A 20347-nucleotide genomic window follows, 5' to 3' on the forward strand; every position below is an offset into this window, starting at 1 on the left:
TTCTAATGATGCTATTTTGTAACAAGTTTTAAATTTTAGTGTGCTTTTTATGATGTTTATTACGACAAGTGTTATGTTGTACTTAATTATGTTTTCCTCAGTGCGTTTTCTATTGTTTTATAGAATAACGTGTTTTTATCACTTAGTATCTTTTCCATTGTGTTCCGGCCCGGCATGGTCTAGCGCGTAAGGCGTGCGACTCGTAATCCGAGGGTCGCGGGTTCGCGCCCCCGTCGCGCTAAACATGCTCGCCCTCCCAGCCGTGGGGGTGTATAATGTGACGGTCAATCCCACTATTCGTTGGTAAAAGAGTAGCCCAAGAGTTGGCGGTGGGTGGTGATGACTAGCTGCCTTCCCTCTAGTCTTACACTGCTGAATTAGGGACGGCTAGCACAGATAGCCCTCGAGTAGCTTTGTGCGAAATTCCAAAAAACAAACAAACAAACCATTGTGTTCCAGGAGAACGTAATTCTATCTTGTTATGTATTTATGACTAATTTATATTTTAACATAGCTGTACCTAATTTTGAACTTATAGAAGTCTGCTAGTTAACATCACCAAAAGCTAAATCTTGAGCTATTCTTTTCTGACAGCATTCTTATAAAGCACCAATGGCATCAAAGTATGGAGGGCGTTTGTACTGCGAGGGGTCGTGCACCGTGAACCCTACTTTCATAGTCTAGGCACGCTAACCACTTGGCCGAAAATTAGCAAAAACGATAAATCAAAAGTTGAACCTGAGTAATATAATTTGAATACACTGTTTAGTCATTTGGAGAGTGTGGTCGTTACAAACACGAGTTTTGTTTGCTTAGTTATTCTAAGGCAAATTATAAGCATACCCTAGAGTATAGAGTTAATTGTTTATGTACAACAGAAACGAGAACAGGTGGAAAGACATGTGCGTAGATCGATGAATTTGTAAATAAACGCACAGAACATAACAATATTTATCTGTTGTTCTTTTTCAGAGACAATATACTTTGTTGACAGATACCTGTAGTGGTGGAGATCCGTTTCGTTTCTCTGAGTTGCCCAATACCAGTTTCACGATGTTGAGGCATACACCAAGTCACTTGTATGATCATCGGCCAATGACCACCAGTGATATTCATCCATCAGACGGAAGCAATTCCCCTTTTAGTGGACATTTTCATGGTACTTTAGTAGGTCATAATGAGTTTGTTATGAGCCGAAGAGGACAATGTGAAGACTTTGGAAAAGTACCAGAAGTTTTCAGTGCACAGACCTACTCGTTGCCACACTCACTCTCCTACAGTGGTTGCTCACAGTCATCTTTCCTGCAGGAAACATCATACAGCTCTCCATGTGGTCCAGTCATGGAACTTTCTCGACCATCAGTAGCGGCTTCTTTCTTTGCCAGGTAAGTAAGTTTTCTCCGTAAGTTAGTTGCAACACCTTTACAACTTCACTATATTTGAAAAGTGTTGATGTTATGTTGGAGACGCTCAGTCCAGGATCTCAGATAGATAAGTTTGTTACGTATTAAAGTGTTGAATTTTCCTTCTCCATTTTTAACTAACTGTATATTGAAATATCGAATTTTATTATTTTAACTTTATATTTCATATGCATCCAGCCCACCGCCAGTACAACGGTATGTCTACGGATTTACAACGCTAAAATCAGGGGTTCGATTCCCCTCTGTGGGCTCAACGGATAGCCCAATGTGGCTTTGCTATAAGAAAACACACAAACACACACATATACGTCCAAACTTCATCGTTTAGTTATTAAAATAAATCTGTGTAATTAAGAGAACAATGCATGTCAGTTGGTTCGTGAGTATATTCATGGTAGCTTACATGGAAACCCAATATTTCTATTAACTATTTGTACAGTGGTACATTTACGTTTATATGAATATATGTTTTAATTTCGTGCTAGCTATTACTAATTTAGCAATGAAAGACTAGATGGAACTTAACTAGTCATCACTATCCATCATCAATTCCTTGGCACGCTTTTACTAGCAAATAATGGAATCGATCGCGCTTTATAACGACGCCATGATTGAAAAGATGAGCATATTTGGTGAAACTGGGATTCCAACCCACTATCCGCAGGTCGCCAGTCGAGCACCCTAACCATCTGGTCGTGTTGTAGAAGTAAACGATGGTTAAAGTGCATTCATTTTTCTATACGATTACAAAACTACAAAACTTTTAACATAAACAAGTAAATTTAATAAATACATCGTACGCAAAGCAATAATATATTCCAAGTTCCTCATTATTTTCTGATTGTTCTCGTGTTCTGAAACCACAATTTATACATTTTGATTATGTCCAACTAAACATTTTGTTTTTCCTATTTGGCCTGAAATCAACTTTCCCTAAAGAAGTAAAAAAATATTTAAAAAACTTAAGAAAAATCAAAATTTTGTTGCACGAAGAGGTTGTGGTTAATAAAAAGTATTTAGTATTATTTTGTCCGTCAGTTAAAAAGTATTTAGTATTATTTTGTCCGTCAGTTAAAAGGTATTTAGTATTATTTTGTCCGTCAGTTAACTGTTGTTTACTGCATTTATATTCTATTTCTATGTCATTAAATAAGATAATGGAACAACATGACGTAATCACAATTTTATGAACGCTGACTTTCTGTTATACAAAAACACAGACATGATTTTAACTTGTAGGTACACATACTGAGTTATAATTTTTCCTCACGGTCCTAAACGACATTTGCGCAATAATTTGAGCACCTAAAAAAGAAGAAAATGCTCTGTGCTTCCCTTGTCTCTTCAAAGTTAAAATAACTGTAAAAGGAATAATTTTTACGTGATCAAAGTGACGTAAAACTGTTTATCACTAGAAAGTTGGTTGTGATATTTTGTTTTTTAATGTATCAATATTTCATTTTTAATTATTTGGTTAATTCGTTTAAGCCTCGCCGCTCCTTTTTGAAATTGCGTGCGTTTATATTAGATAGCGTAAAATTTCAGCTTCGAAAATTCGGAAATCCAGGATGATAAACAATCCGGATCTTATTTTGTCTTGTTAAAGTGCCATGAAATTTAGTGCAAATCCGGTTACAGTTTACAAGGTAATTAACCAAAAACCGTTAAAATGTCCTATCTTCCCATTATACAAATCAAAAAATTTTCAAAGTGTTTTAAAATCCCTATCCATATTTGGATACAGACAAAATTTCGGAATGATTATTTCATACTGATATCCCAACTTATTTAAAAGGCTTATTTATATTAGTCAGTTAGTTTTAGAGATACGCGCGCACAAACTCAGACACACACCCAAGGACTCGGAGGGCGAGGGTAATACAGAGTTCTTTCATTTTGTACGCACAGTTAATCTTATTTATAAATTGAATGTTCGAGTTCTTCTTCATTCGGTAATTATGTTCTTTTAGCCATGTTTACCCATTATTTCCATCGTAACTACCTTTACGAAACAGAATGAGGTCAATTTCAGACCACATATTTTGAAATAATTTGTGAATGTTAAGACTTCTAAGACCAATTTTAGGCAAATCGAAGAAAAACAACGGTGGACATGATAGATATGTAGGAGAAAGAAGCCGTGGAATCCTTAGTTTCTGATTAAAACACATGTTGCTGAAAGACTGGCAACTTCCCTCACGTGAGGTTTGGAAAAAATAAATTATTTCTTTGTTATCTCGTTATGATTTACATAAGGTAGGTCAAGCTTCATTGCAGTGACTGTTTCAATTGAAGAGTTCTTTCGTAATCATATCCTACCATTTCAGATGAGAACTTTGTTTTCAAGTGATTTCAAGTGTAGTTTTGAAGCCGTTTGCTATTCTAAACGTGCAAAAGTTCTTAGCTTTCAAAGTGATTATTGAAAGTTTGTTTCTTCAAGTTCGAAGTATTTTTTTGTTTACCTTTATTTAAAGAGCTATCAATGTAAACGAGTATAATTCTTTAATATAAATATACTTCTATAATCGCAAATCCAACAATGTTGGCGTTGCATAGTTCAATGGCTATACATTAATCATCAATCAAAGATATAAGTGCTAAATATTTTATCCATGTCATATCCCGACATGATATAAAACAGCAGAATGAAAAGGAAGTCTTTATGATTTTGATATGCACTGAACTTTTAAAATATTTTTACACTCAGAAAACGTTGCAGGTAACTTTCCATTTATAGTATTACAAAATGAAACACAATGGACAAGGATGAGATCATTAAGGTCTAATGGAATATTAACCACAAAATTTCGACTTATAAACTAAATTAAACGGGTATCAGTGATAAATCTGATGACTTAAAGCGTTAAAAGTCCCAGTTTTGGTACCTATTGTGTATCCTTTTTCTTATCAACAACTAAATAATCAAATTTTAAATAAATACCATTGCATAAGTTCGATCTGTGTATCTAATCAAATACCGTTCAACTGATTAAAAGATTTTCATACCTATCAAGGTATTGTAGATATTAAGCTCAGCAGACCAGGAAAGTTGATTAATCGTAACGTATAAAGAAACCTATCTGTTATCAAAGTTTCCAATTAATTGATTAAATGGAACCTTTATTTATTGATAAATGCACATTTTAGTAGGTAGAATTCATACTTCACTTTGAATAACTAAAATTCTCTTTTCTTCTATGAACAAACTAACTTAGAGATATTAGGTAAGCCTTAAAGTTTTATTCAGTATATGTACGTAAGTTGCTTATCGAATATCTATAGATTTACGTCGGAAATTAGCACGAGAATTATGTACCAAAAACTTCGATATCTAGTTCTTAATTATACATCCTTTCATATCTTCCTTTACATTTTGTATTTGTTCCACAGAAAGTTGCTTTAATTGAAACCTTTAAATGCGATTACAAGGCGGACGCAATTCATGTAGGAGATAAAAGTTAATCAGTATTGAAGGATATTCAGTGCATCTGATTGATAACATTATTTGTATTTAAGCTGGAAAATAAATGTTAATTTGTGGTAACAGTTTCAATCCTGTAACAATTCTTGAAAATTTCTTTTATACAAGAGTTTTAGCCTTCTCGAGAATTCCTGCTGTTAAAGGAATTTTTTTGAAACACATGAACAAAAATCAGAATTAGTACAAAATTGAAAATTTTCTTTATACGATTTCCAGCCAATATACAATATTTTATTAAGTTAAATAAATATATTATAAAATAAACGCGTTTCTTGAGAGATTGATAAATAGTATGCCGTGTTTACCAAAGCAAAATACAGTGCGTGATTCTTTCATAGGTTGCTCGCAAATAAATACAGTTCTTTGAAATCATTGTTATGCCGATATCGATTCACCCATTGTATTCTGGGAAATTCGGGTATGAATTATAGCCCAGACTCAGGTACCGGTGAATCTTATTAATTACTACTTCAGATATAGCTGTCACGTGGGAAGAAAATAAATTTATATTTAATAACCTGCCTTAAGTATCTGGCACAAAAGACAAGTAAGATACTTTTATTTCATTAAATTATAGACTTTATTTTTATGTTTTATAAACAGAGAGGTTTATGTTGTACTTTCTAAACGTTTTAAAAAAGATAATGTTTCATACTTTAAAAAAACGTAACTAATCCTTAACTTTGTAACGTCACCCCAGGTTAGTGTGGTTCTTTTTAAACAGTTACTGACAAATATTTTAATTCATATTCAGTCAAGGATGTTTTGTCAACTGATGCTCGTTTAAAAGTGGGTATTTTTAAGTTCTTGTTCTTACTTTGACGTAATCCCAGATTAATCTCGCCCTAATTTAGAATTATTGGAGTAGGAAGAGTGCAACTAATAAACAGCATCCACCATGAACTCTTAGGCTGCTCGTGCTTGACAGTCACCCGGCATGGCCAGGTGGTTAAGACACTCGGCTGGTAATTCGAGGGTCCTGGGTTCCAATCCCCGTTGCACCAAACATGCTCGACTTTCAGCCGTGGGGGTGCTATAATGTTACGGTCAATTCCACTATTCGTTGGCAAAAGAGTAGCCAAAGAGTTGGCGGTGGGTGGTGATGATTAGTTGCCTTTTCTTTAGTCTTACACTGCTAAATTAAGGATGGCTCTCGGTAACCCTCGTGTAGCTTTGTTCGAAGTTAAAAAAATGCCACCATGAAACTAGATTTCCTACTGATAGGTCAAGTCATATCGATACATGTACTAAAATAGTACATGGACATTGCCCTGAAAAGGGTCGGAGTAAACTCAGACTACTCTGACCCTAAAGCAGTAGCCATACCAACTCATACTGCATGATCATGAAAGTGAAGGAAGGAGGAAGAGGTTAAAGCATACCTGACCCTCCAGAGTACATAAGATCACCCAGATCTCGAGATAGAGAGAATAACGAATTCTTATCCCCACTCGTCAAAGACAATCAGAACTTTAAAGTACGAATCTCGTTTTTGGAGAAACAAGATGGAAGCCAGTAACCTTTGAATTCACGCTTACCACTAGGCTACACTTCGCCCACTAGAAAAGAAACCTAGACCTGTAAGGGATTCAATATCCCTTTAGTATAAATAAATATGTATTTGATATTTAGAACATTAAGCCTATTTGCTGCTGTATGAATAAGTTAATACAGTTTACGCCATGAATCATGCCTTGAAGTAATTGTTGATGTAAATAACATTTTATTATATTTTCAGAGTGGGTCTACTTGTTTGGACGCTGGCATTAATGTAAATAAAGCCCTAGATACTTGAGAGTGTTAAACTTTTACATCACTGAGTTAATTTCTTAACTTTTACATGTGCTTCGCTACAGTTACAAAACGGTTTAATATATCTTTGTGGTTTTTCTCAGTACTTGAAAAAGTTAAGAAATTAACTCAGTGATGTAAAAGTTTAACACTGTATGTGCATGTTACACAATCTTGATGTTTTTAAATAATGGAAATCACGGGTGCACGCAATCAGCGATTTAATCTATTCTGTATATTATCTTCTAAACAGAAAGCACACTAAAGTTTTCAAACGATCTTTTCTATTGTATGCTGGAAACCAAGTATTGGTTTCGATTATTCTGTAAGAACGAGCTCGAAAAACACCATCTACTTATGAAGTCTCAATTCTCTTGTCTTTTCACTCTCTCTTACGGCGAATTCAGATGAAAAGCACTTCTTTCAGTCTGTTTAATAATCAGGTTTACAACAAAAAGCTTTACTGCTTACACAGAATAAATCTCGTGCTCACTGGCAAATCGTGCTTTGACCTGAGGTGGAGATTAAATGAAAACAACAACCTAGAATTAAGCACATAAGTTGTATTAAGTCAGAATTTTTTATATTACATTTAAGCCTGTTAAAAGCTAAACATAAACTTCAATATTACCTAATTATCTTTGTTAGACAACATGATCGTGACGTTAACTCCATGACATCATTGGTTATTCGTAGATGAACGGTTGCCAAGTGAGAGAAACAGTAAACATATTGTTTAAACAAAGGGCACGGGGATCCTGAGGATAGATCGTTAGACCCTTACGTTTTTCACTTCAGCAATCTATGTTTGGTTTGCTTGGTTCATAATCCGAGCAAAGTCAATTCTCATTTATCAGTGATAAACTAGAGGGAAGGCCAACTCATTAACTGTTTTTAACAACAGATGGTGAGATTAACTGACATGTTATAACACTCTCACAATAAAAAGAACAAGCATGTTTGAAAAAGGTGATTTCAAATTCACAACCGCCCTAACCACCATAACATACTAGGTTCCCTCTGACGATCTAATAGAGCATTTAGTTAAATTACAAGAGGTTCTCTGACGATCTAATAGAGCATTTAGTTAAATAACATACAGGTTTCTCTGACAATCCAATAGAGCATTTAGTTAAATCACATACAGGTTCTCTGACGATCTAATAAAGCATTTAGTTAAATCACGTACAGGTTCTCTGACAATCCAATAGAGCATTTAGTTAAATCACATACAGGTTCCTCTGACGATCCAATAAAGCATTTAGTTAAATCACATACAAGTTCTCTGACGATCTAATTCTCTGACGATCCAATAGAGCATTTACTTAAATCACGTATAGGTTCTCTGACAATCCAATAGAGCATTTAGTTAAATCACGTACAGGTTCTCTGATGATCCAATAGAACATTTAGTTAAATCGCATACAAGTTCTCTGACGATCCAATAGAGCATTTAGTTAAATCGCATACAAGTTCTCTGACGATCCAATAGAGCATTTAGTTAAATCACATACAGGTTCTCTGACGATCCAATAGAGCATTTAGTTAAATCAACAGATTACGCAGACTTCTTTTTTTTTTTTTCAGTTCGACTACGGGCTAGAATAGTACGATTACTGGACCATAGGTGCTTCTCATTCTTCAGTACAAATTCATAATTAACAGAGATACTGATGGGTTAGTAATTTGGTCGATTTCCTCCTATTCTATTTTCTTTGATATATCGGTTTCATTTACTTCTGTTATAAACGTTTTTAAAAACCTTATAAAACGTATGTAATGCTTGATTTACGTTCATTTTATTTTCTGGCATACTTGAGTTGATTTGCTTTCTTATTTATAAAATGTTATTTTTGTTTTTCCTTTAAACTTAAGTTTTGTAATTTCCTTGCCAGTTTGATCTTACAATCTCAAATGTATCGTAACATGGTTACTATGACGAATATGTTCGCACTCTAATATTTGAAACGATTATATCGGCCAGAAGAAAACACCTGAAGTTTTGTGTAAAGTGAAAGTTTTAAAGGAATCTAATCTGTTTCTTTTTCATCCCTGTGAATAATTTTCAATATTCTTCATGAGTATTTTCTTTCTGACACAATAATTTTTTGATTCGAATTAAACATAAGAAATATTTCATTTGAAAATATAAAAATGAATTCCTGTGCGTTTACAGGAATATAAAATTTAATTTTTATTTTTCGCGCTGTTTCAACACTAAACGTACCTCAGAAAGTAGTTGATGTTTTACGTAATTAACAGATAAATATTAGGTGAAATTTCAAATTTAGGTTCGTAAGATAAAATAAATATTGTGTATATATGTATATATTATAATGAATAAAATCGAACTTTGCTGAATTTTTTTTATAACCAACGTCCACAAAAACCATCACGTTATATTATAAAAGGTAAAATTCAATCTTTATGTTTGATACTTGATCACTAATATTCATAATCAGAGGTTATTAAACAGGTATGTTACATCCTTTTATTATAATTGTATACAAATTGAGATATTACTTATATATAATAAAACTATATAATAATATAGAATAAAACTTTCAATTTCTCCGTTATGCTTGGAGGTCAGAAAATCTCTTATAGAGGTGTGAAAAGCAGTACTAAGATTTTAAGAAATCTGGTAGTATCAATTTAGTACCTTTTGAGACCATCTTCCGTTATTTGAGTTACTTATAGAGGATAACTTACTCCCTGTGATATGAAGTTTCTTGTATAATTCTCTTTAACTAGTTGAAACAATAGATCAAGTTTCAGGTTTCGTGAATATGATTGGTTAATCTATTCAAAGGTGTAAATTTATTGGCTGGAATTTTGTTCAGTTGTTATTTGAATTTTAGAACTGAAGTATATTACGTTTTACATTCATTGTTGCCAACCGACCAGAGAAATTTAATTCTACAAGCTTTATCTCTTCAACTGAAATCCCTTTCTTTATAAAGAACTTCAATTTACTTGACTTATGAGTGTTCACTCATTATTGGAATTACACACTGAATATTTATTTTCGTCTCTTCATAGTACATAAAGATGTTTTCATCTTTTAAGCATCATCACTTGTACCTTTGAATGTGTTTATCCTTTTATTTTGTACACTCTAACTACCTATGGATTCATTTTTTTCATTTAATTGTAATACCACATGAATATTTATGGCCTGGATTTAGCGCAAAGATGTATAAAGTTATGTATTATCCTCATATTTTTCTTCTCTATTTAGTCAATTAGAGATCTATGTTTCATAGGAGAGTTTATGGTGTAAAAAGGAAGACAAATATTTGTATCTGGTGGTGTCAGATGACCTATTTTGGCCACAAATTAGTCTATCATGTGTTCAGGTTACATATTACAACTTGTTACTTGGGCGCTCCTAAAGTTCTGACAATACTGGACTTCCTGAATCTTCTGATATAAAGAACAAAATTTGTCAAAAACGATTTATTCCCCAGTCTATATTAAGCAGAACCATACAGAAACCACGTGAATAGTTCCCTTCAGCAACCTTTAAATTCGAACATATAATGCACATGAATATCCTCATTGAATAAATCTATATCAACCATATTTCACGGAGATAAAAAGAAGTTATTTTGCCTGAAGAAAAGACAATATTGTATCAGGACAAAAGCAAACCAGACCTCGATGTGGATAGGCTACCTGGTATTGCTGTTTTTAATGATATTCAGAGTATAGTAGGACCACCAAGGAATTAATTAGGTTTGGTGATACCTGGATGGATAAGATTGCATGTGTGCCTTGTAGTTGGCTGAGTGTAATGTTTACACATCATGTGCAAGGAACTTTGACTTTATTGTTTTGGAATCCACAGTTTTACCAAAATTAGCTGGTCAACTGTGGATGGTTGTCCTTGTCACTCCAGGCATTAAGTGGTGAACTAATATAAACCAATCCCTGTTTTTCAAAGGTCCAGATAATGCTGGATAAATCTATCTATTTTAGTCTTATCTTTAAAAGTATAATTGCCTTTATAACAACCAGCGTTTGTCTTGTTTTTTTACATTTGAAAGCAGTCAATAAAATCAAACGACATTACATATATCATAACGCAAGAAGCTCACATAAAACAGTGATAAATATCTAGTGACAGTTACAAAAACTTATTTTTGTGTTGTAAAGTTTTTATTTTAGATTCACATAAAATAGTAGTCAAATTAGTATTCCATAAAGTAAGAACACAAAGTTAATTTCCCAAACTTGCCACATTTCTTTTATGTCGACATTTTTAGAATATTTCAAGATGTTCACATATTCTTTAAAAACCTCTCCTCAAGTTTTAATGATAAGAAAGAAAAGTGGTCTTTTGTTCTTGTAGTGAATTGTACCAATGTATTTGGAGTCTCAACTAAAATCTCATATTTGCCACAGTAAAGCCTTTTTGTCACTGAAAGGAAGACTTAAGCCTGTCATATTTACCTTGTTAAGAACAAATACATGCTATATCTCAATCTTCAGTCAGCCTCTGGCTAGACCCACACACTCTGACTGCAGATATTCCTGTTGAGAAAAAAAAATTAGGCTTTTGAGAAAAAGCAAAGAAAAGATGTTGAGAAAGAGCTTTAATATTACAGAAAATTCGAATCATTCCCTTATTTGTACACTGTCATTCCTTTTAGGGTGCCTTGGGGGCCTTTGAAGCCCAGCTTCCGGTTTGATGGATTTCCTGGTGTACCTGAATTGAAAAACAGGGGAAAGTCAACGTCCAAGCATTCATTCCCATATACAGTCGACATTGAAGTACTCTGTATTGTAGGCTTACGTTGCTTCTTAAGTTTCATCAAATCACTACATAATCCAACCTTTTCTTTGCTTTTTTGCAAGTATTGTTATATATGAAAGCCGGTCTATTATTTTATTTTCCTGGTTATCTGGCAGGCATGTACTGCCGAGTTTCTTTGAGGTGATTAGTGAGAAAGGAAATGAGATTTCTTTCAGTCTCCGTTCATTCGGTCTTCGTTTCTTTTCTGTGAAAGATAAGAGGTAAAAAGTGCACGAGAATAGAGCAAAAGTTATATTGTTAGAATGTGTTGCTTCATTAGCTCGAAGAAGTAATCTAACACATATCTTCTACGTATCAGCAGATCTGTGAGATGAGGAGAACTGAAGTAACCTAACACATATCTTCTACGTATCATCAGATCTGTGAGATGAGGAGAACTGAAGTAACCTAACACATATCTTCTACGTATCATCAGATCTGTGAGATGAGGAGAATTGAAGTAATCTGACACATATCTTCTACGTATCATCAGATCTGTGAGATGAGGAGAATTGAAGTAATCTGACACATATCTTCTACATATCAGCAGATCTGTGAGATGAGGAGAATTCATACCATTCTTGTCATATTATCAGAGGCTTTCAAAATGTTTATGCTGTTTGTGGAACACGTACTAGTATCACATAAAGTTTACATCTCACTATAATAGCTGATAATATATTTCCCTTAATTTCAAAATATAATTAAATATTGCAACCTTAGTAGGTGTTTCAAGAGCCGTCCAATGGAAAGTATAACTTTATTAAAATAAACACAGTAAAGTAAAGAAGGTATTCATTACTGTTTGCTTCTGAGATGAATAGGCGTATTTTCAAATTTTAAATCACCTTTTAATTATTCCTAATTCAACATTAAGTCGAAGGACTTTCCGAACCTGATTGATTTCAGCATGCTATTAAGTAATTAATTTGTTGTCCCTTTTCATACATTATTTCTTACTCACTTGTATGCTTTCTATACAGTTTCTTAATGTTTATTAAATCAGTAATGTTCGTGTTTCAAGCTATATCACCACTTTAATTTTTGTGACGGTCACTTCACTTTTCTCGTTCTTCATTTTTTACTTGTATAAAACAAAAAGCTGTTAAAAGTTGTATATATTCGTCTATCGTGTTCTCTAACTTTCAAAGTACTTTGTTATTACCTTTTATTTGTATGTGTTTCCAGTAGGGCAAGACAAAATTGTAATTAATTTGATCCAGTGAGCTTTATGGCGTGAGAAAACAAAACATTACAGCATTTTCTTTTGTTTTAAAGCGCTTTTCACCCTTATATTTGGTTTAAGTGCATTTATCGTGTGTCTGTGACCTTTTTTAAGCCCATTTGTTTTTTAACTGTAAAATTCCGGAAGTGAAATGTGTAATACCAACTCACATATCCGTTCAAACGCACGCACGATGTTATATCATAAGGATCACACAAAGGACAAGATATTCATTATGTATAACACTGGGGTTAAAAAGCAGTAAAAGGTATTTTCTAAACATTTAAAATTGTCTATTTGCTTTACGTTTTATATAGCCCTGTAACCTCATTTTCATAGCAAGGGCTCTTCTGTGACGATGATGTGAGCTTGACAGTCATTTTTCTTGGGCAGCTAAAAACAGGATTTCAATCCAATTGAGGTCAACTTGAACGTCATATTCATCCCGTAATCCTCAGGTAACTTCTATGAAGCAATTGCATACAGTCCTCGATCAACGGGCTACGAGTAAACACGATACTACCAGACATGTTATTATAGCTACGAATGGTGAACCAGTTCGATATTAAATGAAACAGGGTGTGGTTTGATGTTTATCTTCTCTGGCTGTGGATCGAAATCCTATTTGAAGTCACGATATGTTACGGAACACGCTCCTTACTTTCAGGCGGGGGGGCATTATAACTGTCTGTTTGCTTCCCCGCCGTCAACAGCTTTACATAAGGCTCAGCTATCCATGAATATATAAGGGTTTCTGACTTGGCAGTTTGATTTTTGTGTCATATTTGATGTCTTTCAAATTTAAAATATTAGTATTAGTATGAAGTAGGGATGTTAACTAAATGGCCATCAGCGTATATATGTATTCGTTCTTGGTGAGGGTTATCCATTTCAATATATATATATATATATATATCGGTGTTCTGATTTTATAGAAGTAGCTTCACACGTACAGGGTTATGTTTTTTATATTAACATGTCAATGTTCTAAGGCTCCTTTATATAAAATTACGCTTTGTTTCGTTCTGGATTAACATCTCATCTTAGTAAAACCTTAAGTTTTTCTTTTTGACTGAATTAGCAGGAGCACCTTCCAAGGTTTATGTTTTCTCACTTTCTGAGCAAATGGATCATCCTTCCCATGTACAGTTTTTCAAACTAACAAGAGTGTTTTCCCGTTTCTTTCCAAATTAACATCATCGTTTTCGAGTAGACAAATTCGTGTGGTGTTTTTTTTTATTATTCTTACATTACCAATAGCGTCGACTTTTTTTATATAAATCTGTATTCTTTCCTTTAGTATTCATAGAACTATACTTTTTCTGGATTAACAACAGCTTTTTCATATATACTAGATTATGATTTCATTCTTTCTATACAAACTGTATTTCATTACTCATGTTTACAAATTAACAAGCCGTATTTCACTACACACTACGTCATGTCTATTTGCCTTTTGTGGTTAATAGCAGATAATTTCTGAATTAACAGTGTGACTTTACATATACGTGGGAGTGTTTTCTTTGCCTTCATAACTATTTCGAAACAGAGTTTAAATATAATAACTTAAAAATAATAGGTTGACATAGGCATACAGCTGATTGAGCGTTTGAAAAGTAACATAAAGATGCAAGTAATAGAGCGTTTAGAAATTACTTAAATGCATAAGTCACGATTTCTGAAGATTAACAAAGCTGTACATAAGAAATTATCAAGGAATAATTACATGTACAAGTGATACGCTGTATTAAAACGATTTTAACTATGCAAATTAGCAAATCTCTTGGCAACCAGAGACGATATAAAGTTGCAATACAGAGAATGTATCACAAATAAACTTTGTTATCATTTGCTGTTCAGTAGGTCGTGTGATGCCACCGAAAATTTATCGATTTTAGGAGGGGTATGTAACAGTCCTCTTCGACACAAAATATTCAATTACTCGGATTCTAATAACGTCTTCAGATGTAGGGATTTATAATTTTTAAGTTGGAAATATCCCTTGAACATAAAGACACTGGAAAATATAGGAATATGAGACAAGTTGGGGTACCAGAATCATTCAGAAAAGACCTGCAACAAGTTGTATGCCATTTGTAATAAGCAAAATTTAGCGTCTTGTAATGGGTGAGAAATCACATAAGAGGAGCTACAGTACCCAATATAATCAAGAAGTACTTCTATCTGGAATGCTGTTTAGGTAGTAACGATATTCTTGTATATGATAAGGTGTTGTTTAGGTGGTACGACAGTCACACATGTGGCTGGATGTTGTTCAGATAGTAAAATCAGTTGTGCATGTGGAGGGACGTTTCAAGGTGATGATGATAGTCATGCATATATCGAGGTGCTGTTTAGATGGTAACAACAGCCGTACATACGGCGAGACACTGTTAAGCTAATAACAGTATTCAAACATATGGCGGATGCTGTTTAAGCAGATTACATCCTTATATTTGTACGCTGACCCTTCCTTGGTGATGTTATTTACTATTTCATGGATGGTCAACATTGAGAACGGTGCCCCTCTAGCTTTTACTTAGCGATTAATTTTCTGTCTTTATGTTATTTTTTACTTGTTTCATTATTGTTATTGTCAAAACTAACGTTGTTGTGAGCTATTAATTCACTTCACAAAATTTATTGTTATTCTGCAGCATCATTTCTAGCATTATTACAAAGTCAATGAATAATGTGAAAACGAATAACGTAAGCCATAGATCAATCATATATACGTGGAAATGAGTTATCTAAATAAAATAACGAGCGTGTATATATGTATATAACCTACTCATTTAGAATTAATAAATAAGTATAAAAACTAAAGGTTTAATCCAATACGTAAGCACAAATAAAAACGATAAATTGTAGCCAATAAATAAACAGATATAAAAACAAAAGGTTTTAACCAATGAGTAAATAAATATGCAAAATAATTGTTCAACCAATAGGTAAGTAAATGTGTAAAATAAATGCTCAACCAACAGGTAAGTAAATGTGAAAAATAAATGTTCAACCAATAGGTAAGTAAATGTGTAAAATAAATGCTCAACCAACAGGTAAGTAAATATAAAAAATAAATGTTCAACCAATAGGTAAGTAACCATGAACAATAAATGTTCAACCAATAGGTAAGTAAATATGAAAAATAATTGTTCAACCAATGGTAAGTAAATGTGAAAAATAATTATTCAACTAATAGATAAGTAAATATGAAAAATAAATGTTCAACCAATAGGCAAGTAAATATGCAAAAAAAAAAATTAACCAATAGGCAAGTAAATATGCAAAAAAAAAAATTAACCAATAGGCAAGTAAATATGCAAAAAAAAATTTAACCAATAGGTTAGTAACTATGAAAAATAATTGTTCAACCAATAGGTAAGTAAATGTGTAAAAAATGTAAAATAAATGTTTAACCAATAGGTAAGTAAATGTGTAATACTACGAATTAAAACAATACTGTATGCATTTAAAATTTCATAAAATAATATTAGCTTATTTGGAATACAATGCAAGTTTGGAACTAACGTGGTTTGGATTCTGGACTAGCAATCTGTGGCTGGCGAGATCGAAATCCAGCTCCGAACATGTTCGCCCTCGAAGCTGTGGGAGACGTTATAATGTGAGAGTCCAATACACTATTTAGTGAAAAAATAGTAGCTCAAGAGTTGTCGATGACGCCATTAACAAGCTTTCTTCAGTTTAGTCTATCACTTAAAAATTATGGACTGCTCAAACAAGTAGCTCTCGTGAAGCTTCGTGTGAAATCCAACAGTCAAACAAGTAAATAAAACAAATATTGCAATTTTAAGACCCCGTGAAAATATCTAGTCGTTACTTTATTTTACAAAGAATTATCTTTGATTTTTAAGGATAATGATAAAGTTGTATACTTATTTTATTATCAGATTCTGTTGAAGTACTAACGTTAATTAACTTCCGATCAGAGCAATCCTCCTTCTTAGTTATGTATGATCTGTAATTGTACAATGAACAGTTACTTCGATTGTCACGAAATTTAATGTATTCATACCAAACGTTAGGGCCCGGTATGGCCAAGTTGGTTAAGGCGTTCGACTCGTGATCCGAGGGTCACGGGTTCGAATCTTCATCGCACTAAACATGCTTGCCCTTTCAGCCGGGGAGGGGGCTTTATAATGTTAAGGTCAATCCCCCTATTCGTTGGTAAAAGAGTAGCCCAAGAGTTGGCGGTGGGTAGTAATGACTAGCTGCCTTCCCTCTATTCTTACCCTGCTAAATTTGGGACAGCTGGCGCAGATAGCCTTTGTGTAGCTTTGCGCGAAATTCAAAACAAACCAAACTAAACGTTGGATTTTAATGTTCATTACAATTTTTCAACAGAGCTACTCAACGGTTGAATTTAACACCTAAGAAGAAAAGGAGATACTACGGTGATCACGAATCTGAAACATCAGTGTTTCAAACAAACTTCACAGAAGTAATTCGAACATGTCCTCCACCTGTGCCTCCTGGTCTACAACGGCTAACAAGTCTGAGAGACCGAGTTGGTCTTGGCAAGGTATGCTCGTGTTTCTATCGAAGATCAATTTTTAAGAAATTTAGTGCCTAGTGTTATTTGTGGCGTTTTTTAAATATTTTTTGGTACTCAAACTTCAGGAAACTAGTAGTAGCTGTCAAAAACTTTTAACATTTTATAACACAGTTATTTTAAAAGGTTTTTCTTTATTTTTACCCATTTATTAATTAATGTACATACTGATTCTATTGATCAGCCATACAGTTATGAGAAAATTAGTGAATGTGTTAAGTCATCAAATATTAAATCAATATATTCCACAAGTGTGGGTGTCTACTGCGTGTGCTTCAAGCCGATTAAAAACAAGGGAAAACTGCGATGACTAAACATTTAATGATTTGGACTACGGACTAAGTGTATGCAATTTTGTGTACCTTGGGGTCGCTGATCGTGACAAAACTTTTGTGTTCGTAATTATAAACGCTGAATTGGTGGTGTTCCAGGAAATTAAGTTTTATGAAAAAAGCCCTCAACTGTTAAATTATACATTACTCTAAGTAACACGTAATTCAGCCAATCGTGCGTTTAAAATAAAAAATAAGTTTAATTAAAACTTTTAAAAGCTACACATCTAAGTATATTCTGATAAAGTCCTGTACCAGTTTTTAAACAAAGTGTCAATTATGCATTGACGATGTCTCAGACATGGAACACTCTTGTGTTATTGTGGGTAATTAGTACCTTGTTTGGTGTTCTACTAAGCCTAGTCAATGCTTATTTTACTTGTGACTAACAAGGAAAAGTATGACGTTTGTGAATTTCACGCAAACCTAAACGACGGCTATCTGCGCTAGCCGTCCCTAATTTAGCAGTGTGAGACTAGAGTGAAGGCAGCTAGTCATTACCACCTACCACCAACTCTTGGACTACTTTTTTACCAACTAATAGTTGGTAACAAAATAGTTATCACATTATAACGCCCCTACTGTTGAAAGGGCGAATATGTTTGGTGCGACGGGGATTCGCACCCGCGACTCTCAGATTACAAGTCGAACGCCTTAACCCACCTGGCAATGCCGGGCTAACTAAGAAACCACCATTTCATCAAATCAAACATAAGATTGCGTATATTATATCAAAATGTCTTTGGAATCTCGCCACGTTGTTGTAATCCGTACCACAACATATAAATATGTTCTGTCTGACGACGGCGAATTTTGACAGTAACTCTATAGCGTAGTATAGTATCAGTTGCAAGGACATCTCAGCCAAGGCACACATTTTCTCTCTAGTGCTGTCATAACATGCTTAGGAGGATAATGGTTGAAGAGGTCCATGTTAACATCTAATCACACAGAAATCAATAGGTGCTGTATTCGGTGACTCTAGTAGTATATCTTTACACGAAATAGCGTGAATGTCTGTTTTATCCTCCAACTGCTTTGGCTATGTGAAGTTTGAACAGATGTGTTTTGGAAGTTTGTATACATATCATTTGTGTCAATTTTACAGAAAGAGATCTTTCTTTATTATATTGAGTATTGTTACCTAAGGGATGTAGGTGGTTTCTGCCACTGAACTTTGTGTTTGTGGATTTTCACCTATTGCAGGATTCCAAAATTTGCTTACCATGGCTACAGTATGACTTGTTGTATGTATATTTTTGGATGGTCCGAAGTCCCATATTGATCCACATTCCTTTGTTTCCAAATGTCATTAAATACAGGGAATATCTTCATCTTACATATTTATGATGTATATGGCAATTCTGCGTGAGAAAGGGCTGTAATATACCATACCCAAAATCGATCAAATTTCAGTAACCCCACACTATCTACAGAATGGTAATGGTATAATGTAGTTTTATAACATTTTATTCTACTGTAACTGTATATTGGTTGTGACTTACACGTAACTCACCGACTTGCATATTAAAATTCACTTTAATATAGTAAGTGTACTCAACCTTTGTATAATCACTTATGTGTTTTATCTTACCCTGATTTAAAAAAGCTGATTTTAACCTGGAAAGGATAGCAAAGAAATTAGTACATCATTGTACAACTGAATTAATCACTCATATATATTAGAAAATGTTCATGCAACAATAAAATAGTATAAAACAGAAAGCTGAAGTTGAGTAATACAAGTATTACTGGTCTTCAAGGTGTTTGAATAAAATGGTTTGGTATAGCATAATATTTAAAGCACTCGATTTCCAATCTGAAGGTTGCAGGCTCGGATCCCACCATCGACACGTTCACCCTTTCAACATTATGACGTTGATGAAATAGCAGTACAAGAGTTGACAACGGGTGATATTGGCTATCTGCCTTCCCCCTAGCTTATCACTGCTAAATTCGGAACAGCTAGCACGGATAATCCTTGATTAAGCTTGCGAATTTGTAATCATTAAATCTGTAAAAAAATATCCTAAACTGAACTTATAAGAATATAGGTAAGTGCTATCATTTTATATTCTCGTGTGGCTACAAAATACTGTTTTACTTTAGAGTGCAATATATATATCATTCCATTTACATGATTTTAGACTTGAAAGTTATTTAATACTCAGACATAATTTACTTGAATTGAGACTATAGAGTTCTATAGTGGTTAAACATTACTAATTACACTGTTGACTGAATATTTGAATACGAAAACTACATAGACTCAAACTCCTCTTTGGTATAAACGAATACAAAGATGACATGCTCTGGTACCTTGTTGTCTTACTGAATATGTCCATTACGTAAATTAAGGTTCTCTGGTGCTTGGAAATCTCTCTCACAGAAGACTTCATGAATTACCCTGATTCTTCTGCCATAATGATCTATGGTTACAAATTTGGCAAATGTGATAGCTGAACAATTTCCTTGGCTATTTCCTTCAGAGACGATATTGGCTAGTTCCTTCAGAGACGATATTGGCTATTATGCTGGATGATGGTTCAATAATTGGATCATGCATAGAAGTAACCTGACTGGGAATTGATTTGCCTCCACAAAATCGCCTCTGATGGTTGTGTGGTACAGAATTAGCAATTGTCCCTATGTGGTTTTAAGGGTGACAGGCAGTAAGATATGTGGCAGTCTAGGTTTCAGAATACTGCAAGGTACCAAGACAG

At 33.8% G+C, this 20347-nt stretch overlaps 1 protein-coding gene across 1 annotated transcript in view; it reads left to right on the forward strand.

Annotated features, from left to right (window-relative positions):
* LOC143229595 (uncharacterized) overlaps nt 1–20347 on the forward strand; it is a 73282-nt gene that overhangs the window by 19502 nt on the left and 33433 nt on the right. Inside the window, exons 3-4 of the mRNA XM_076462155.1 lie at nt 973–1385; nt 17085–17262. Of these exons, the coding sequence (XP_076318270.1) occupies nt 973–1385; nt 17085–17262 (591 nt within the window). The remainder of the gene's footprint in view (nt 1–972; nt 1386–17084; nt 17263–20347) is intronic.

Source organism: Tachypleus tridentatus, chromosome 10, assembly GCF_004210375.1.
Source record: "Tachypleus tridentatus isolate NWPU-2018 chromosome 10, ASM421037v1, whole genome shotgun sequence".
NCBI classification, from domain to species: domain Eukaryota; kingdom Metazoa; phylum Arthropoda; class Merostomata; order Xiphosura; family Limulidae; genus Tachypleus; species Tachypleus tridentatus.